The sequence below is a fragment of the Candoia aspera genome, chromosome 1 (genome assembly GCF_035149785.1).
Source record: "Candoia aspera isolate rCanAsp1 chromosome 1, rCanAsp1.hap2, whole genome shotgun sequence".
Taxonomy (NCBI): Eukaryota; Metazoa; Chordata; class Lepidosauria; order Squamata; family Boidae; genus Candoia; species Candoia aspera.
This window is the reverse complement of record NC_086153.1, coordinates 208142885-208164959: the sequence shown is the minus strand read 5'-3', so window position 1 is coordinate 208164959 and position 22075 is coordinate 208142885. Positions and strand designations below refer to the sequence as shown.

At 39.9% G+C, this 22075-nt stretch overlaps 1 protein-coding gene across 5 annotated transcripts in view; it reads left to right on the top strand.

Annotated features, from left to right (window-relative positions):
- ARHGAP15 (Rho GTPase activating protein 15) overlaps window positions 1–22075 on the top strand; it is a 492562-nt gene that overhangs the window by 6261 nt on the left and 464226 nt on the right. For 3 of the 5 annotated variants that reach the window (XM_063318398.1, XM_063318394.1, XM_063318393.1), the window contains 2 exons: window positions 267–384; window positions 701–880. In XM_063318398.1, the coding sequence (XP_063174468.1) occupies window positions 716–880 (165 nt within the window). In that variant the 5' untranslated portion in view covers window positions 267–384; window positions 701–715. The remainder of the gene's footprint in view (window positions 1–266; window positions 385–700; window positions 881–22075) is intronic. The other 2 variants (XM_063318397.1, XM_063318396.1) reach the window with 1 other exon arrangement.

Here is a 22075-nt window from a genome sequence, read left to right as displayed (position 1 = left end):
TACATCATAAAAATTCACATTCTGAATTACAAGATTTGCTGAATTATTTACTAAGGAGCTTCTTATCTGAAGTTAACATTTCCTGTCTTGCACCAAGGCTAATGCCATGCAATTACTAGTGTTATGAGTACAGTTCTAGTGCACTATAACATCAATGGGCTATGTGTATATTAAATTGGTTGTCATGCATTCCAGCTTTACATCATCTTTCTGAAATGTCAAAACAAATGTTTTAAAAGTCTTTTTTTTTTTTTTCAAAAAATCAGGATAACCGTTTATGAAGGCCTGAATGTAACTTCCACCACTGGACCTTCTGGCACAATTGGTGAAGGCCAAATAAGTCTCTTTCAGCCTTTGAGCAAACTTAAGACGTCTGTCTCAGATGTGAGTATGAGAAGACCAAAGGCAAACTGTACTGCCTGCCAGCTGGCTATACTAGAAAGGTTACTGAAAGATTACATGACAGAAGAATGGCTTTGGAGATAAGAATAATCTTTTATGCAAACTGCACTCTTCTGAGACAGTTTGGATGACCCGGTGAATAATAAAAATGCCCTAGGTTATTAATGCTGTTGTTAAGACATCCTGATATTTAGAGATATTATATTGGCTTTACGATTTTCTTCTTGTTCACTAAAAGGGATTCCAGGCTGGCTTAATGCAAAGTGTGTTAAGCATGGTTAACTGTTATATTTTGCAGACTGACATATTAATCATGCAGCAGTTAGCAGCTTCTGATACCAGCATAGGAAAGCTACGTCCTTCCCATGAAAGCACAGGTGCTGTTCAGATGAGGATCAAAAGTCCCAGCAACACCCATGACAGATCCAGCCAAAGCAAATCTATGATACTCTCTGAGAATCTGAAAGTCATTGAGCCTGTAAGTATTGGTCCCAAATGGCCTTTTGAATTTCTTTACCAGGTATGTGGGCAAAGAAATTGGTGGACAACTTTTTTCTGATTTTTTTTTTAATTCAGAGAAGACAATGTTCTCCAATAATTTTTCAAAAGCAGGGACACTCCCTGAGCAATAATAGTAGCATGGCTACTAAAAAGGCCCTCATAATGTCCGATCTTGTAATTAAATGAAGTTGCAGAGCCAGGGAGACTGTAGTAGAGGGATGCTGGTGGAGGGCATTTACCCAAGTCTTTTGCTCTTCCTGCTACTAAGCAAATGCAAGAACACCGCATTTCGCTCCTGAGGATTTCAGAGAAATCCTTTCAAAGAATTTCTAAAGCATATTCTTCTTATTAAATGAAATGAAATAATGAAATGAAACAATGAAATGAAATGAAATGAAATCTGATAGAAATAATTACCAAAATATGTATCTACCTGACATTACTTTTCCACGAATGTTTGCTTCCTGTCTTTCACTCATTCTACAGCATTATGCCTACAGGTACTGGGAAAAGTAGCGAGCTTTGGCTTGCACCCACAAACTATCTGGGAGCACAATAGCAGCATTTTGCAGGCCCCTGGATTAGACTACCTGGGGTATTTTCAATCAAATGAAGCTACTGTAATAACGTTTCTCCTTGTTACAGCTTAGCATGGTGACTTAAAACGACATGTTGGTGGACAATTCTGAAAATTGTAGACAGGTCCTGGAGAACCAACAGGGCTACAGTTGCTATCCATTCCCTGACTTAAGTCATTAACCAAAGCAGCCAAGGCTGTTTCTGTCCTTTAGATTGGAATGGGGTGAAGTCTGTCATCAAAGTCTGTCTAGAATGGAGGATTTTCTAATATATTTCTCAGAAGTAGATCTTTCCCATTAAAGTTCTAATAACTGCCTTCTTACATCAGTAGGAACTATTCCCTACCTATATTTCTTATAAGATCCACACTGAAAGTTGAGTCCAGACTACATAAAAGGCCATAAATAAATTGTCACAGATCCCATTCTGTCTGAAGTTTAGATATTTAGCTAATCATTTCACTATCCTTAGCTCCTCAAAAAATCCCAAAGAATTGTATAGCTATACATTAGAGGATATTTAGAAGTGATTGCATCAAATGTCTGAGTCATTTCCTTACTCCAAGTAAATATCAAAATTTCAGTTAAAGTGGAAGGAAACCTCTTTGGCGACATAAAAAAAAGCCATCCAGATTACGCGCTAACCATAATGAAATATGAGATTATTACATTCAATTAAAAACAAAAATAAAAAAAACAAAAGCAAGTCCTAAAGAAAAATGACTGGGCTAAATTTTTAACTCCACTATACATTTCTTTAATAGCTTATGCCCTGTCCTTTTCTTCATCCTGGTTTAAAGATGAATACAATCTTAATATTTTCCAGTTGGTAAAGACTGTTGTGAACACCATAATGGTTGTGATGTCGTTACAAGGCATGGGATTCATTATTTGATTTTTATTTTGTACAACTTGTTTTTTTCACCTAAAAATGTCAAGAAAATGTGCCACTGATTATCCACCATTACACCATTTTTGAGAGAGTGGTCAGGATTATCCAAAAGAAGGACAAGGAGCTTCAGGTTTCCCACTGTAATGAATGCCTATTCTAAAACACTCTCAGACTCATGAGCAGGAATTCAAAGATATCTGATTTATTAAAGAATAGTATGCAGGATCACAAAGAAAGCTGAGAATGATAAAAGCGCACCAAATGCAAACTAAAAACCCTCGGTACAAATGAGATCCCTCCCCCCATAGAATCTTCCCAAGCTCACAATCCCAGGTGCTCCTAACGGCTTCTGATGGTCTGCGGGAAAAGTCCTTGAACAGAGCACATAACCCAAACACATTCCATTGAAATGAACATAGATACAGAGCTTGGTACAAGGTTTCACAGCAGCTCTCTCCCAAACAGAAACGTGCGTCAGTGCCATGGCATGTGAAACGTTACGATGTACAGTGCACGTTGAAACAGTGAACATGACATACTGCCCCCCCCCAAAGAAAGAAAACACTAAGCAGCAGGCTTTAAAGGGTACATCAAGTGGAAACGGCAAATTAAATCAGGAGCATTAACGTGGCGAGCAGACACCCATTCAGGATGAGGAAAGTGTTTCCATCGGATCAGATACTGTAGGGTGCCACAAAGCTTGCAAGAATCAATGACCTCCTTGACCTCAAAGTGCTGTTGGCAGTCAATCATGATCGGAGCAGGAGGAGGAGGTTGGGGATGCCAGCGGGAAGAGTGGTGGACAGGCTTGAGCAAGCTGCAATGGAAAACAGGGTGCAAGCGTTTCAAATTGTGAGGCAGGTCCAACTTAACAGTAACTGGATTGATAAGACCAACAATAGGGAAAGGACCAATGAACTTGGGAGCAAGTTTTTTAGAGGGTTGTGGGGACTTGATGAGTTTGGTAGATAGATACACTTGATCCCCAATCTTGAAATCGTGTTGCAAAGAACGATGCTTATCAGCTTGAAACTTGTAAGCAGCCTGGGCATCAGCCAAAGCCTGTTGAATCACTGGCCAGGAATCAGCAAGCTTAACAGCCCAGTCAGAGGCAGAACATGTTTGGGGAGGGGGTTGTGGCAGTTCAGGGATGGGAACAAAGTCGTGACCAGAAACCACATGAAAATGGGGTTTGCCTGATACTCTGATGGACAGCATTGTTGTAAGCCACTTCAGCAAAAGGCAGCAACTTCACCCAATTGTCCTGATGGTAGTTAATGTATGCTCTAAGAAACTGTTCAAGGGCAGAGTTCAAAATCTCAGTAGATCCATCAGTCTCAGGATGGGACGAGGTGGACAGTGCCTGTTTGGTGCCAATCAATTTTAAAAATGATTTCCAAAACTGGGAAGTGAACTGTGTCCCACGGTCGCTGACCAAACAGGAGGGGCTACCGTGGAGACGGTAGATGTGGATGAGAAATAGGTGCGCCAATTGTGGGGCTGACAGGATGGACGCACATGGAATGAAATGGGCTTGTTTGGAAAAAAAATCTTTTACAACCCAAATGACAGTTTTCTTCTGACTGGGAGGAAGATCCCCAATAAAATCCATAGAAATCTCATCCCAGGGATGGGATGGGCTGGCCACAGGGTGCAGAAACCCCTGTGGTTTCCCCCCTTTTCGCTTTGACATTGCACAAACAGGACAGGAAGCCACATTGTCTCTTACATTGCATCTCAAGGTAGGCCACCAGAATTGACGACAAACCAAATGCAATGTTTTAACAAAACCAAAATGCCCAGCAAGTTTATCATCATGGGAACGCTGTAAAATGTCAGGTCGTAAAGTTTCAGGTACATAAAGGCAGTGTTGCACCCATGCCAGACCATTTTCAAAAGAAACAATGTCTTTATTAGCTCGCAACCAAGTGTCAGATTTCAGCGCCTGGAGAAAGTCTTTCTGTAATTGGCAAGGAACTTGCACTTTCCGCTTCCCAGACTGGGCTGGGGGTGGGGATGCCTGCGCACGGGTCTGGCTCCGGGTGACAGCAACTAAGCCCAGTTGTGGTTCAGTGAGAACAGTCCCAACCACATCCGCCATGTGGTCAAGGTCCTGAAGTAAACATGACAAAGCATCGGCCAGAAAGTTTTTCTTTCCCGGAATAAATTTTAACTGGAAGTTAAAGCGACTGAAAAATTGAGCCCAGTGAATTTGTTTAGGACTGAGACGCTGGGGGGTGCGGAGGGCTTCCAAATTCCTGTGATCGGTCCAAACCTCGAAAGGACATTTAGCGCCTTCCAGGAGGTGACGCCAGGCTTCCAAAGCGGCTTTTACAGCAAAAGCCTCCTTTTCCCAAACATGCCACCGGTGTTCGGTTTCAGAAAATTTTCTGGACAAATAAGCACAGGGTTTTAAGTAATTTTCAGAATCTCTCTGTAACAATATAGCCCCAGCTGAGGAGTCAGAAGCATCAACTTGGACCACAAAGGGGCGTTCAGGATCGGGGTGCTGTAGAATAGGCTCAGCAGTGAAGAGGGTTTTTAACTTCTCAAATGCTGCCTGGCATTCAGGCGTCCAATTCAGCAGTGCCCCAGGGTTTTTTACTTTGTGTGTCTCCCCCAAGCCCTTGGTATGGAGTAAATCAGTGAGGGGCAAAGCAATCTCAGCGAACCCCTGGATAAATTGGCAATAATAATTACTGAACCCAAGGAAACTTTGCAATTGCCTCCGGGTGCAGGGATGTTCCCAACTTAAAATCGCCTGAATTTTTGCAGGGTCCATTTCAATGCCCTTGTCAGACACCCTATAGCCCAGATAATCAAGTTGGGTCTTGTGAAACTCACATTTGGAAAGCTTGGCATAAAGTTTGGCATCTCTAAGCTTGCTTAACACCTGTTTGAGGAGGTGTTTGTGTTCCTCCTCGGTTTCAGTGTAAATGAGAACATGGTCTAAATAAACCAGGACCCCTTTAAACAAATGATCATGTAATACTTCATTAATCAATTGCATGAAGACTCCAGGCGCCCCTGCCAACCCAAAAGGGAGGACTTTGTACTGAAATGAACCCAGTGGACAATTAAAAGCGGTTTTCCACTCATCTCCAGCTCGTATGTGGATGTGGAAATAGGCTTCACGAAGATCGAGCTTGGAGAAAATCTTGCCCTTAGACAAGTGAGCTAACATGTCCTTCATGAGCAGCAGAGGGTACTTGTTGCAAATTGAGATGGAATTCAACCCCCAATAGTCCATACAGAGTCGAAGCGTGCCATCTTTCTTTTCCCAGAATAGCACAGGGGCCCCAACTGGGGAATTTGCAGGTACAATAAACCCCCTTGACAGATTTTTGTCAATAAAGTCCTGTAATGCCTCAAGCTCCTTCTGAGTCATTGGATAAATTTTTGGCTTGGGCAATTGAGCGTTGGGAACCAACTCTATTGCACAGTCAGTTTTCCGATGGGGGGGGGGTAGCTGATCTGCTTCCATTTCCCCAAAGATGTCTGCAAAGTCTTGGTATCGATCAGGCCAGCCTTCTAAATGTGCCAAACTAGGGCACAGCGTGGCAATTTCAGCCCTTCCAACCCCCGCACGTGAAGCTCTCTCCGCTGTAGGAGCTTGGTAAAACCCATCTTTAAAAGTCACAGTTCTGTGTTCCCAGTTTATATATGGGCTTCGATAGGTCAACCAGGGGATCCCCAGAATTACCAAGGGATTGCCAACAGGTGCCACTACAAATTTTAAAGTCTCACAGTGGCTGCCCATTTGCATTGCGACAGTTCCAGTGAAATGGGTTGCCGCCACCCCCCCCCCCCGCCGTTGAACCATCCAACTGTGTAAAGATCAAAGGCTGCTGGAGGGGGAAGCTAGGCAGGTCCAAAGCAGCAACCAGATCAGGGTGAATCAGACACCTGGAACACCCAGAGTCAGCTAAAGCCCAGACCTCTGTAGTCTTTGTGCAGGAGCCCAATTTCACTTTTACTGCTAAAGTGGGACAGTCAGCACTCACCATAGCATCCTTGTGCCCATCCTCCTCCACATGCCCGCAGGTGCTCTTCATGGCAGGTGGCTGACATTTCCCACTGGCTCCTTAGAGTCATCTTCAGCCTCTCCTGGGAAGTAGAATACTTCCTCAGAGTCAGCTGTGCCCTTGGCTGCTGTCATCCGCCGCGAGGGGGGGGGGCGATTTGGCCGGCAGCTTGCCCGCTTGATCTCCAGCCTTGGCTTTTGGGCAATCAGCTGCTCGATGCCCTTCCTTTCCACATCGGAGACACTGACCCCTCGCATAGCACCCATCTCTCTCCTCTTCTCAGGCTCTATAGCCTGGCCGGGCAGCAGTTGCGACACTTTGGGGGCCCCTCATGGTGGCTGGTGGTTTTTCAGGTCGTCTGGTTTGCATGAAGGTATGCTGGGCGTACTCAGCCTTGCTGGCCAGACAGATCCATTCGTACAATGACTCTGGGTCGTCTCTACACAATGCCCATTGTAGGACATCCCGGTTGAGTCCCTCTTTAAACCGTTCTATTACGGTTGACTCAGATCAGTTGGGGATTTTTCCAGCTAAAGCCTTAAACTCCAGGGCATAATCAGCTACAGACAGCTGGCCCTGGGTAAGATCCTTCAGCGCCTTCTTAGTTCTTGCCTTGGCCAGAGGATCCTCAAAATGCAGCTTTAACCCCCCCATGAAGTCCTCGAAATACTCAAGATCAGGGGAGTCAGCTTCACTTAACTGAACATACCAGTCAGCCACTCGACCCTTCAACTTGGTGGCAATGGCAGTTATCTTAGCCTCTTCGGAAGGGAAGTATGCTCCAAACTGCCTCATGTAACTTTTAGCATTGGTTAGAAAGAACTTGGTTGGATCCCCATCAAACTTGACAGAAAAGTCTTTCATCCCCACTCCTGTTGGAGCGGAACTGGTGGCTGATTGAGTGTTTGGGCCCCAGGTTACAGTAGTTGTCGCTCTGCGGGGTGGAGATTCATCCTGGAGCCATCTCCAGTCCCGCTCCGCCGGCGGTCCGGGTGGGAGGATGGGGGATGGTTGCGTGAAGCTGAGACCTCTGTCGTGCCTCCCCTGATAGAGACAGGTTTCTTAACATGTACTCCATCGATTCTATTTTGGCCTCCACCACTCTTAGCCTTTCAGGGGTTTGAGATTCCTCCCTCCCTCATGTGTTAGGCTGTCTCTCCGTTGATACCGTGGTAGATTCTACGTCTGGGGTCAGCGGGAACCAATGCTTTCAGGATGCCTGGGATGTCCCTGGCTGGGGTTCTCCCATTGCATCCCAGGTGATCAACTCTGTGGGCGATTCGCTGGGTGCTGGTTGCTCTGGTTCTCCCCCATCATTAGATTCCTCCACCTCAGGGCTGGAACTCAAATCCTGCTGGAAATCTGAAGGTTCTGGGGTGAAGCTCAGTTCTCCGCTCTTGACCGTCGACTTGGGCATCAAGCTAGCCAGCTCCTCAAGTCCCCCGGTCGTGAGCTTGGACTTGGCCATCGTTAACTATTTTCCCTCACAAGAAACTGATCTTGGAAGGAGCTAACGGTACAACTTTTATCATTCTCAGCTTTATGTAATGAATGCCTATTCTAAAACACTCTCAGACTCATGAGCAGGAATGCAGAGATATCTGATTTATTAAAGAATAGTATGCAAGATCACAAAGAAAGCTGAGAATGATAAAAGCGCACCAAATGCAAACTAAAAACCCTCAGTACAAATGAGATCCCTCCCCCCATAGAATCTTCCCAAGCTCACAATCCCAGGTGCTCCTAACGGCTTCTGATGGTCTGCGGGAAAAGTCCTTGAACAGAGCACATAATCCAAACACATTCCATTGAAATGAACATAGATACAGAGCTTGGTACAAGGTCTCACAGCAGCTCCTTCCCAAACAGAAATGCGCGTCAGCGCTATGGCATGTGAAACGTTACGATGTACAGTGCACATTGAAACAGTGAACATGACACCCACCCCAGGCCTGAAGGGATGTTTCCTTGTAATCAGCTCTTTGGGCATGTCTTGCTATCTGTGCTGGCCCTAAAGAAGTGACACAAACCCCCCAATAATAGGTTTGACAAGTGAACTCTCAGTAAGGCTTTTGATAATCCTATGTTTGTTATGTTCTAGCTCTTCCTTTGCAGAACAATGGGAAAACGTTAGGAGTTGTATTAAAATTCATATTCCCTCATCTTCCTGTTCTTGGTTATAGCTAGTGATTGATTATATGGTATGGGTAAAATTTCAAATGTTTATCTGTCAAAAGTGTTTCCTTTTCCTGAACTCTTTTGCTTTGAGTAAAAGAAAGGTAAGATCTAGAATTTGATAGGAACAGGGATGCTTCCCTTTTGGAAGCTGTGATGGGAAGGAATATGATCCCACTTGTGGATCACTTTGCCTTCAAGCAAAATGTCTGGAGATTGTAAAACTTCAGATTACAAAGCAATTGTTTGTCTCTAAAGGCCTATGGGTTACAAGTATCGGTCCTTACTTGTACAATACTGCATAAAATTCCACTAATAGAAAGAAAAAGAAACACTTCCTAGAAGAAGTGAAGATTCATCATAAAATATACTGGTAGAGGGAATCACAAAGAGTTAAAATCTGGAGTCTGAACTGCCCCTAATTTTTAAGCAGCAGAGAGAGCCAAATGGCTGTGAATTTATTTATTTATCTCTTCTGAAAAGATTTACACGCTAATACTTCAGAGGTGAACTCGGCTGCCAGTCATATCCCTTCCCCTTTCCTCATCCTGTGCTACTAAACGAACTGATTGGTATGAGCCTCCCTTGGTTAATTTTCCTCTGTAATGGCTGCAACTTGCAGCTGAGGCCATATGATGTTGCAAAATTATTTATGCAATGTTAGTCACTTGCTTTGGATTCTAGCTCTGTTTTCAGCTCACAGCAAACAAGCCAAAGCTCCAAAACTATACTAGGAGTCCCACCAAAACACAACACAAACACACGGGCAAGCATGCATTCTTGCTTTCTCTCATCAGAGCCATGCAAAGTATTGATTAGCTATTCTCTTAATATGATGGATCCTTATGAAAAGGAGATAAAATAAGCAGATTGCGGTAAGTGAGTGTGTTGCGTGCTATCATTATCCCTGTGTTCAAATGCAAAATTAACCACAGCATAGTTCAAAAATATGTGATTGTAATTCTTTTTCTCTTAGTTGGCTGAAGTGGAATGTTTAGTTCAGAAGAACTGGCATGGCACTGGAAGAATGGGGGGCAGGGGGAAAGGCCTTTGAACCGGTCTATTATTGCCGCCAGTCCATATTGGCCTGGACTCTAAACTACCTGGAGAACAGCTAGGGCGGAGATAATATGGGCCAGACCCAGCAACTGATGAAACATTCATTTCCTTAACTTTGCAATTTAAAACTATCACTTCCTTGTGACACATTTGCACATAGTACTTTAAAAAACACACTACAATTCCAAATCCCATAATTGAGATATGATGTAATTCTTCAGCTACAGACTGAAAAGCATATTTATAGTAATGTATTTGGAAATAGTATAATATATTAACAGTTAGAGCTGTACCTTTCAAAAAGTTTAAAAGTTAAGTATATTTAATGATGCCTAACATATTTTATTGGCTGTGTTTAACAAAAGGCACTAGGCTGCAGTTGTTTTTGACAAGCATGAAAACATCACAGCATGAAACTGCAAAAGGAATTATGTAGAGAAATTACAAGTGATCCATCTCTCAGTGAATTATCCACCTCAATAGCCTGCAGAACTCAGCTACCAATTAACACCTACTTTATTACATGTTGGGATGTACTTAATAACTTTCATGTGTTTATGCACTATTACCTTGACTGATGCCTCTTGTACAATTAGGCATAATTGGCATATCAATATGCAAAAGTTAAAAGGATTAACCCTCTTAAAACTAATGAGCATTTCTGTATCCAGCTGCTAAATGAGACAAAATTAGCATTTTTCACTTTTGGGCAGGATTTTATCATGCAGTTTCTCACTGTTCGTATTACCTTGTTACATAACTTTTTGGTTTGGATGTGGAAGTTGGGGTGGGCAAGTGGAGAAGAATACGGAGGGGGGATATCACAAAAAAGCCTCTTAAAAAGTTGCCTCACACACACACATTTTCCATAAGTAACTGCAACTGAGTTTCTTTTGTTGGGAGCTGGAAAAGTTGTGTTTTCTTAGCAGCTAATTATAGAGGCACAGGGTATGTCATTTCACCATGCAAACTTGGCTCTGATATAACAGACTGAAAGCTTGCCATACTAATTTCGCCATTCTTTCTAGTTGTTTAATCTCTCTTTCTCTCTCTCTTGTGCCCGCTCTTTTTCCTGTGAAAAGTTTTCTGACTAGATACTGACAGAATGAAAAATATGTTGGCATATTTGGTTCAGTGAGTCTGTTAAGTGGCTGGTGAAAGGCAAAAAGGAGAGGACCAAAATCTGAAGCAAAGATTCCTGAGGAAATTACAGGGATATAGATGAAAAAGGGTTACATGGAAGCCATGATGTCAGTAGAGCAGAGCAGGAAAATTCAGAAGGCATGTCAATAAAAGTCTTACAAAAAAAATCTAGATTTTTTTTTTCTCTTCCCCACATTTTTTGTTAAGTAAACTCCATTCATTGCATTCAAGAGGTTCACAAAATGCAGTGCAGTTTGTGAGATCCTATGAGTACATATACCTGGCAAAAATGGCAATATAATCTATAGGCAGCACAATCTGACAGGAGACAAAATAAAAGAAGCTGAAATTTGCTCTAACAACTTTATAATAAAATATAGGGACCTTTCTTCTAGATATATTTCTGAGTTATTCCTACTGAGTTCAATAAGACTTCTTAATAAGCATTTTGGAAGTGAGTTTTCTATAAATCTGCATGATAGTGGTAATTCCACTTTGAAAAAAAAGTCTGCAACATTCTCTGGTTCAGGAGATATATGTTGATATTAATTATTTCTATAGGCATTCTTCAGGATTTTATTTTACAAGTATAAGAATACTGCTATTACTATAGAGGAAGGAAGGAAAGATGATTTGACAAAGGCCAGTTCTAAGTCCAAAGCTCAAAGTCTAATACTTTATTTTCTAATTTATTCAGATCTATGGAAAGGCACAGTCATATTTTATTTTTAGCATGGAATGTTCAATTAATGTATTGAAATGTAATATCATTTCTTAGAATATTTTTATCAGTGAAGAATTATATGACTTAGACATTTGTTCTTTAATGTGTTTTTTTTAAGTATAAATACTTACAAAAACAATAGGAACATGTGTCAGAAGAGATTTTTTATTACCTAATGCAGGGAGGAATATTGCTTCTAACATGATTGTTTCTGCATTTCCTGCATGTATATGTTAAACTAAGAATGTATTTTCCCTAGTATAGTTGAAAGTTTATGTAAGAGAATAATGTGTTAAATGGATCTCAAATTAACCTTAATGATCCAGTTGGAAATGTATGCAGATTAATCAGTTAATCAATAAAAAAATGTAATCAATTAACCAGCAGTTCTTTCAGTGCTTGAGAACTCTGGTTATTTTCCATTGTACTCATATTTAGAATGGTTTGCATGAAGCTCGCAGCATAAGGACTTGTGACTCTGGGCCAGGTGTTCTTTTCCAGGTCACTAAATTTGTTTAATGCTTTAAACACTGCTACCCATCATATCTAAATAAAAGAGGAAAAATGCAAACCATTGGAATAGTAAAATTATGATTAAGGTCTTCCTAAGGCAACCATTTTCTACCGAAATTCATTTGATGTAGTAGAATAAGATGTTTTATTATATCTGTGTACATGCTTGTGTCTTCTCACATTTGTGTGATCACGTATAACCAGGATTGTTTTTCGAATGGAGGTGCTGTGCTATTTTAGAATTCTGCATGACAAGGAAGATGGAGGTAATAGTGTGGAGAGATTTCAGCCATATCTTGTTAAACTGGGATTTCAGCTGGCAACATGGAGCAGAAAAGTGCTAAAAATCTTTCTGTGGCATGACCTCCCTTACAGTACAGTAGAAAATGCCCATATTGCTACAACTAATTTATGACAGATGAAGTGACATTAGTGTCTCAACAGAACAAATCTTAGGCTGGCCATTAACTCTATTAAGCAAGAACACTTCCTGGGTTTCCTGCTAATATGTGATCCCTTAGTATCCATGAATATTCAGTTTTCATCTCTTCAGCCTCAAAGAGGTGCATTTTGTCTCATTCAATGCAAATTCAGAGCATGAAATGTCTTATTTCACTGGTACATAGATTAAGAATTAGAGTCTGTTTAGTCATTCCAAAATGTTAATGGATTAGAGTTCTTTTCAATTAGATGAAACAGATTTGATAGTCTTATTTATACCTCTAATGCATTATCAAAAAAAAAGGAAAGGAAGCGGGAACTCAGTTCCTTTGTTCCTTCCTTCACTCTCCCCCAACTTGACTACTTGCCAAAGTTAGGAATAACCAAAAAGATTCTCATTTCTGGCCCTTCTGCCAAACTGAGCTCTTTCAGCCACATAAGACAGTTGTGTTTACTTCACATCAAGCTTATAATCAAGTCTGAGGCTTTATTTGTGGAGATTCTCCTGAAGTAGATGTGGATATTTAATTAGGATGACATTAAATCACAGTGGATTGATAGGGTTGGCATCTCGGGGCAATATAATTGCCCATATTGGTTTTGTACAAAAAAAAAAAAGCATTTGGAAAATGTGCAGTTGACACAGGCTGCCGATTCCATTTATAGATCCATATGTGAAAGCCATTGATTAGGCAAGGATGTGTAATAACAACTTGTTTCTTGTATTTCTGCTATGCTGAATTTACAGATTATGTGATCTGCTTGTTGTCAAATAAGTTGCAGTCCTTTCAAAAAAAATATTTCTAGTTTTATAATCTCACCCATCCCTGTAAAAGAAAAAAAAACGCGCCCTTTATAGGTACAGGTAGCTTTAGTTAAATGTGGGTTATTTCCTTTTTTTGGAAAGCTCAATGTAACACTTTTTTAAAAAGTGTATTTGGTAGAAGAGGGTGTTTTTGAACAATTTATTTTCTTCTTTGAACATCCCTGAGAGAAAAATACAGTTTGTGAGAAAAGCATTTTTTTCAGACAAGAACAGGCAAGATGCTCCCAAGGTTCTGTTTTCTGATGAAAATGTGGTAGTTCAAGTCACCTAAAATCTTATATCTTTTTATTCCTCCTGCTTCCTGCCAATTTCTGTCTTATGGTTCTTCTCAGGATAAAAAAACAGTTTTCTCAGACTATATTTAACACATTGGATATTGCCCTGAATTGTACTGCAAGATCATCTTGGGCTTGCATGTCACGTGTCACGTTGCAAATTGTCTGTGTCCACAGGAAGAAAAATGGCTGCCAGATCCACCAAAAAATCTGAAGCTGTGTTTGATTGTTTGAAGTTGAGCTGGAAATGTTATACTGTTCTCAGAAGCTTTCTTTCCTCTGCAGTAACTTGCTTGATGGATTGAAGAACCCAGACCAACATATATCAAATGAGGTGCTTATGTAAAACAGTCAGGTTTTATTTTCTCCCTGGATAATTATTTCTGAGAATTTTACCTCATTTGCAGTGGATCAGCAAGGAGGACAGTGGAAATACTATCTCCATTACTTCACAGAAAAGTAGTTTACCAAATGGGCATGTGTGTATGGTATGCTTTGATTAAGATTCACCTCAGTTGTTTCAACCCATTTATTGATTTATTAGGTTTATCCAGCCTTTCATTCAAGAGTTCAAGGCCACATACATAGAGCTCCCTTCTCCTGTTTTTTCCCTTAACAGCAATCCTGTGAGGTAGGTTGGACTGAGTGAATGACTGGCCCAAAGTCATCCAGTTAACTTCCATGGCTGAGGGTGAGCTACAGCCTGGCTCTTCCTGCCCCTAGTCCAACTCCTTAACCACCCACCACGCTATGTCCTCCTCATGCATATAACGGGAATTAAAAGTAGCACTGTATAATTTCAGAGATCATATAAATGACTCAGGAAGGGCAAGTTCACACTTGTTTTTCTCTCTGTATCCTCCATACATATTTGTATGGTGGGTACTGACAGGTAGGGAGGAGCTCCACGGATGTCTTCTATGGCAAAGCTTAGGCACAACTGTAATTGTTAATGTAACCGTTAGTAGATTATTGAATACATGGCAAGTAATTACACTGACAGTATTTAATGAATTTATTGAATTTTTAATTGAATTCAAATGAATCAAGTTTTGTTGGAGCCTGACCCACTTTATGAATCAGCCCCCAGGCACAGGCTAAGTCTAGCACTGAGCTCAAACAAGGTTGTACATCTCTGCAAACCCAACATCCCACTGTTTTTCTCCCTACCCCCTAAGCAGAAAAGTCATGCTTTCCTATTCATAGAACCATAGAGTGTATCAGTTGGAAGGGGCATTATACCCCTGCGCTGGGCAGGAACTAATAAAACCATTCTTAAGAGATTGGCCACCCAGGCCCTGTTTGAAAATCTCTAGCAAGGGACAGTCTACCAATGTTCTTGGTCTGCTCCACCATTTAACAGCTCTTATTATCAGGAAATTCCTCCTAATTTTCAGCCTAAATCTTTTTCATTTTTGTTTCAACCTTGTCCTGCACTCAGTTTCAACAGAGAGCAGGTCTATCTCATATACAGACTCCTGGATCTCCCCTTAATCTCTTCTCTTTGGCAAACTAAGCTCATCATTCCTCCCAGGGCTTGGTTTCTAAACCTTTCATCATTTTGGTAGCTTTTCTCGAAGCCTGGTCTAGCTTCTCCAAGTCTGTTTTAAATTACAGTGTCCAGAACTGGACTCAGTTTTCAAGTTGCCATTAAAAAGTCAACCTAAGAGATCTAAATCAGTCAGTCAATATTTGTTTAAGGCACTGCTGAGGGCCACCCAAGTGGAGCTTTGAAAGATCAGAATCTTCACCCTTAATGTGTGGATTATTAATTCTGTTGCCTTTTCAAGAGATACACAAGCCTTCAGCTGATGCTTGTATTGCTATATAATTATATGGGGAGTTTTTGCCATCATCTTCCATTTTCCTATTATTATCAAGTTTTTCCCCCATTGTTTATTCCATGCTTTTCTGACCTCAGAAAAAGAGAAAGACGGAAGAGCGGCATTATTATTATTACTACTACTGCTAGTATTACTATGTTTTTATTATTATTCTGTTTTTCATTCTGGAGCTCAAAGAGATGCACGTAGCCCTCTGTTCTTCTATTTTTCCCACAACAAAAAACTTATTAGATAGGTTTGGGCTGAGAAAGAGCCACTCCTCAAATATTGTTTGATCAATAGCATTAGGAGTCTTCTATCTAAAAGCATCCAAGATAAATAGGAAGTGCATTCCAAATACTTGTGATGTCTATTAGTGAATTCTGGGTTTGTGTTTACTTATCTGTTCCTTTATCGATTCATTTATTCATTGCACTGACGCCCCATCTTCTTTACAAGTGCTGAGGTATATACCCTCCTGCACACAGTTTAACATCACAACAATCATGTGAGGCACAAAAGCCTTGGTCTAGCATCTCTCATGGAGTTTCATGGCAGAATGAAAATTTGAATTTGGATTTCCCCATTCATAGAGTGATACCCGAACATCTGCATTATGCTTAGCTTTTACTATGTATTATTGTTTAATTGTGTTTTGACCCATATTAACATATTACAGTTCATATTAAGATTGTGTCAGAGTAGTATTTGAAATGAAGAAGTTACTATTTAGTTACTGCATGGTGTATTTCAAATTCAGTAGTATGTCCTCTCTGCTTCAGAGAATGATAGAATCTACTGTAATGATGTACCATATTCAGAGTGTGATTGCGACTATTCACTTATCAAGTGCCAATTCCGGAGCCATTTAGACTTCCAACTGATTATTTTAGAATAGTCCTACTGAAGTCAATAAGGATGTTTTGAGGATTACGGTCTTAAACACAGATGTGACTCCAGCTGCAGTTCTTATATTCTTGAGGGCAGCTTAATGCATGATACTTTTTTTTTCCAGTACAAGTTTTTATTATATCTTGAATGTCAATGTTGGAAAGTTTCTCAGCATTAATACTCGTGGCAAAATAAATACTGGCATAGAACTTCATACAATGTTCCCCTTGTAAAGGTGGTACATAGGTAAACTAATTCCCTGTAATTTAGTTTGCATGTAAACATTGAATCCATTTGAAAATAACTCAAAATTAACATTTAGTTTAAGACTTCTTATATATAAGAGCTAGTGTGATATAGTGGTTAAGTTGCTGGACCAGTGCTGAAGAAATATAGCTTCAGGTTCAACCTCAAGAATGGAAACTCAGTGAGTGATTTGGGGCCATTCATTATCTCTCAGCTCAACTTAAAAAAAAAAAAAATGGGAGGGGGCTTGCAGGAAAAAAATAAGAAGGAAATGCTATGTATAACACTTTCCAGAAGGAAATACAAGATATCAATCTTACAATTTTTAAATAAATAAAATGTTACAAGAATACAAGCTTACAAAAAGATATTCCTAAAGATGGTTAATACTGTCTACCATTTTCCCATAAAGAATTCTCAGTTTATTTATTTTTCAAACTTCTATTACCGCCCATCTCCCCCAAGAAAGGGGGACTCTGGGCAGTTTACAATAAAATGTTGGGGACTAGGATAAGAATAACTGATTCCACAGAAAATTATGTGGTTGTAGCTGTGATAACTGAGTGAAGGAATGAATCCATAAAAAGGATTTCCAGCAGCAGGTCTGTGATCCATGAGTCAAAATAGAAATAGAAAAGAATAATTTACCACAAGTAATTTGAATATTATTTATTCATTTAAGTATGCCACCAAAATCAAACAACTCATACATGGCAGCATACCATAAAAAAACTAAACTAATGTAATATAACCACAATGTTAATCCACTGTGGGCAACATCAGTTGACAGTGGTCCTGTGAATACAATTGTTAATTAATTAATTAATTTTATTAAATTTATTCACCACCCAATCTTGTTCAATGATGACTCTGGGTGGCTTACAATAAATAAAGGAATAAAAAATTATACAATAGAATATAATAAATATAAAATATAAAATGTATAATATAACATATAAAATCCAAGATGGTCATAATGGAATTTATGGGGGCCACATCACGGTACCAGCCACCTCCATGATCTACTGTCCTCCCTCTCGACCCAAGCAAGGTGGCAAAGACAGGTCTTAACTCCTTTTCTAAAGGCCAGGAGAGTGGGAGCCAGATTTTGCAACAGGATTGCTTTTTAAGAATTAATATTATTAAGAACTAATATTATTAGTTCTTGATATTTAATTATTATGGCATTTCCTCAGGTTGGCCAGGTTGGCTTGGGCTGCAAGGGTGGTAGATCAGCAATACCTGGAGGTTCACAGGTTCTAAGCTTGTACGTTCTAGTTACATGGGAACCCATAATCACCTTTCACAGAGTTGAGAGGTTGTTTTAAATGATTGGCCATATGTACAAGGCATAATTACACAGTCTATTTGCTATTACTTTGCTATTTGCTGCTGGTTAATTTAGTGAAATCATTGAAAAAATTCAAGAGTGGTTGAGTGCCTTCTAAAATCACAGGATGGTATCCCTTGATTTTGCATGGATTGGCCCAGACACATCAGGCAACTAAAGGTAAAAGAGTTCACTTCAATATCTAATGGCCTCTATATAAATTCAGAGCTTTATTTTGAAAAGAAATGTTTATGTTTTGGATTTAATTGAGAGATTTTGGACTTAACTGAGGGAAAAACAAATTTCAGTATTAAATCATTGCAATAGGGTTATTTCTGTGGCCAGTAATATCTTCCTTTTCAATTTTGATGGTGGTGGTGGTGGTGGTGGTGATGATGATGATATTTAAAATAAACATCCCAATCCTATGCACACAGGCATCTCCAAGGCTTGCTTAACTCTGCATAGGAACTCTAACAGAAAATGATTGTTGCAGAAATATTTTAATTTGGAGTGCTGGTTATAGTAGTATAATCTGCTTGTGACAAAATTTGACATCCAGCGACTCCCAGTTTTGCTGATATATTTATGTTTACGATCAGCCTTTGCTTTCTAACCTTGAATTTTATCAGCACTTGTCTGTTGGGGCAAGTTTGCACTGGTCCAGGATCCTGGATTCAAGGATAATAATGGTTTGGAAACACAATTATCCAGCTTTATAATACTCCCCCCATCTCTGTTGGACAACACACTAATGACATTTGATAGCAAAGCAATCTTCAAAACAATTTTTAAAAACTAGATTTAATTTACTCCAGATGCCTTGATGGTGTAAGCAATCAGTGTAGCTTTCTTATTAAACTGAGGCAAAATATTATGTGAGCTGAGATTGCGATTAGTACTGTGGCTGATGCTATTGTCATTTATATTGCTATTTACCTTCCTCATAGCCATGGAAAAGATTTTCTAAACCATCTTGGTTTTCTTCTGTGTGCAGTACTCTGACATTTCATACTGTGCAAATCTTTTACTTAATTTACCAAGTACAAATTAGTCTTACCAAAGGTTTGGAAAGTTTACTTCTTCTGCTTAGATCCTTGTGCTTCAAAGAAAGATGCAACCATGTAAATTAGAGAGTACGCTTTGCTGTTGTGATGTTAAACTTGGAGTTTTAGCAAAATTTGTTTATAATTGAATGATGCCACAAATATATGAGGGGATACTTTTTTCGTGTGGAGGGGAGAAGGAAGTAAAGTTAATCCTCTGATTACTAATTTGAATCAAAAGCTCTAACCTTGTTAGCATCTGGACTTATTTCCATAATAACAACCCCTTCAGAACCTACAAAGTAATGAATAATTGACAACAAATGAAATGTTTTGATAGTTGTCGGCACAAAGCATGTTTAATGTTTTGTGTTGCTTCCTAGCTAATTATGTAGATGACACATTTGTCAGACCTTGACTGCCATTAGAAACGTGTTTCCAGAGGGGAGAAAAACAGGCTATTCATAGAGTAATTAACTAGAATGCTCAATGACCTGTGAGAGATTCAAATGGCTGCCAGTTCAGACATTGTTTTGTTACAGAAGCAGAGGGGTAATTAAAATTCCAAATTACAGTGCTATGATGAAGCATTTGTTTGTTGACAGTATACTCTTACTCTAGTTTGTTAATTCTCCCTTTTCTAAAGAAAAAAAAAATGGCATCGAATCCATTTTATAGCTTTAGGAGTTCTGTCTTTGGATTTCCTGACAACTAATATGGTAAATTGCTCTTTCGAGAAGTCCTGCAGGCTTTGGCAGTTTCACAGGAGCACAAGGTGGGTGGGATGGTAAACCCGCTCTTTCCCCTAAACTGACATACCATGTGCTGTTGCCCAAACACCGTTAAATGACAGCCTATCTTGCGAGATGATATGTTCATAATTCAGCACAGAAGAAGATGTCTAGTTGCAGGAACAAACAACTCCGAAAAAAGGATCATAATCAAACAAATTGAGAAAGGTGTCTTAAAACATTATGGCAAAGCCTTAATAGAATCAGTGCCGTGATGAGCATTGTTTAGACAAATGTTCTGGGAAACAGATGTACTTGGAGGGAGAGAGGAGGTGGGGAGAAGCAGGGGTGACACACAGAAAGCACCTTGTCCCCAAATGGCTTTATTTGCCTTTCCTGGTATGATTCTGACAAACATCCGAAACAAAGAATTGACCTAATGAGAGCTTTATGTTTTTTTCTTTCCCCAGGAAATATAGTGGGGAATAGATTAAAAGGCAGTGAAAGGAGTGAAGATCTCTAACGGTAAATTTAATACAAGCTCTGGCAAAATATTTATTTGCTTTGCCACAAGTGAGGCTCCAGCTCCGTTAAAAAGATCTGACAGAAGTAACATGGTGTTTGATGCAGGAAAGCTGACAGCGGCATCGAGTGAGCGCTGATTATCCTGAAGACACTGTCAGCTAGGATTGATTTCCACTTTCTCCCTTTATGTAACGGTTCCTGTATTACAGCTGACCCTGAATCACGTTCCCTTGTCATTTCTCTGAATGGATCAAGAAGAGATGAGCTGAAAATAGCTAGGCACTGACCTTGAACTTGCCAGAACAGTGAGAAGTGACAGTGGCTTTGTACGTGTGTGTGGGAGAGTGTGAGTGTCTTGTGTACAAAGGCTCGTTTTTTATCAAGTTCACTGCAGCAGCACAAGGGGGCAGAGCAGCACTAGAGATTACAGGTAGGGCTGCTATTCTGGAGACTTTTGGTTGCAAAAGTGCTCACTCTGTGCCAGTCAGCATTCCAGCTTCCACTCCACTAAGGTCTTCCAGAGGGGGGGAAAAAGAGAGGACGACCAAAATTCAGAGGAAAGTAAAAAAAAATATATGTTGTGCTGTATACTTTGCAAAGAACCTTGCCTGTGATCCTCTGCTTTGCCTTGGAGACCAAGTGCCCTTGTGCTCACTGAATGATAGGCTGAACTGAATTTCATAGAAAAGAAAATGTCAAGTGATGTCACAGATAACAAGTATTTGACATGGCCTTCATAGTCCACTATGTAGCTGGACGACGAATGGAACTTAAGGAGCCATGCTAAGATAGGGCAGTATGAGGGTAGCAAATATGCAGTGGCTCCACGAGATGGCAAGCAATTAAAAAAAATTATTACTTGGTGGCATTTTAATGTGTACATTGTACTTTACAGGTTATGTTCCATTTATTATCTATATTTACTGCAGAAAAGGCTCACTGATACAGAGAGTTTTGACTCATCCACCAATCTGCCTGTTGCCTAGAAATCATTATTCATCTATTTATTTTTCTCCTTTTTTTATTCCAATATTTATAGAATCCTAAGTTCATCGTGGACTTCTGCATGGGGATCCCTGCAGTGTTGCTCTTCTTGGTAAACATCCTTGGGAGATGACTACCACATTTCCCAAGTAAGATGTCTGCCCACATTTCCTTTCCTTGAGTTAGGAAGCAGTCTGCTGATAACATGAGGGCATCCATGCCTTTTCTACAAAATGTTGGCTGCAACTTACACATTCTGGGCTCCCATCTCCTCCAGTCTTTGTCCTTCAGCATAGCAAAGTAGGAAGTGGACTTACTTTGAATCTTTTTTGGAACATAAGCAGTTCTCTAGAGATATTGTTTCTTAAGTACAACCTGATTCAAAGGTGTAGGCTAAAGGAAAATGTCCCTTTAGAGATTTGTTGTTGCTTCCTTAAGCTAAGCTTTTAATAAGGGACCCTATTCCCTGATGCTTTGGAAGTGAGTTTATTGCTACCATCTGTTTAATTGCCCACTAGATTTTCATTAGGGAATCATGGAAGGATTTTACCCTGCCTTTGAATCTCTTGGTTCTTTTAAAAGACTGGGTAAAATACATATCAATTTCCAAAGAGTATATTAAAAACTGATAAACAGCAGCATCTTTGGACAGTAAAACTCAAGGAAAGCAATTTTTTAGATAAATGTTTGTTTGTTACTAGCAAATACAATGCTTGCTGTACAAGTAAATATACAAGTTTGTGGAGTTTTGGTTTTGTCTGTGTGTGTTTTAGCTTTCCTCTTTTGAATTTCTTATTCTTCAGCACTTCAGCTCACTCTGAAAATAATGTGATTTAACTTTAATCTTCATAACTGAGTTGCTGCTATAGTTCTGTATGCATTTGGATTTTTTCTATTCTTTCAGAATTTATGCTTTTAATTTTATGAATGGGTTCTCTTTTCAAT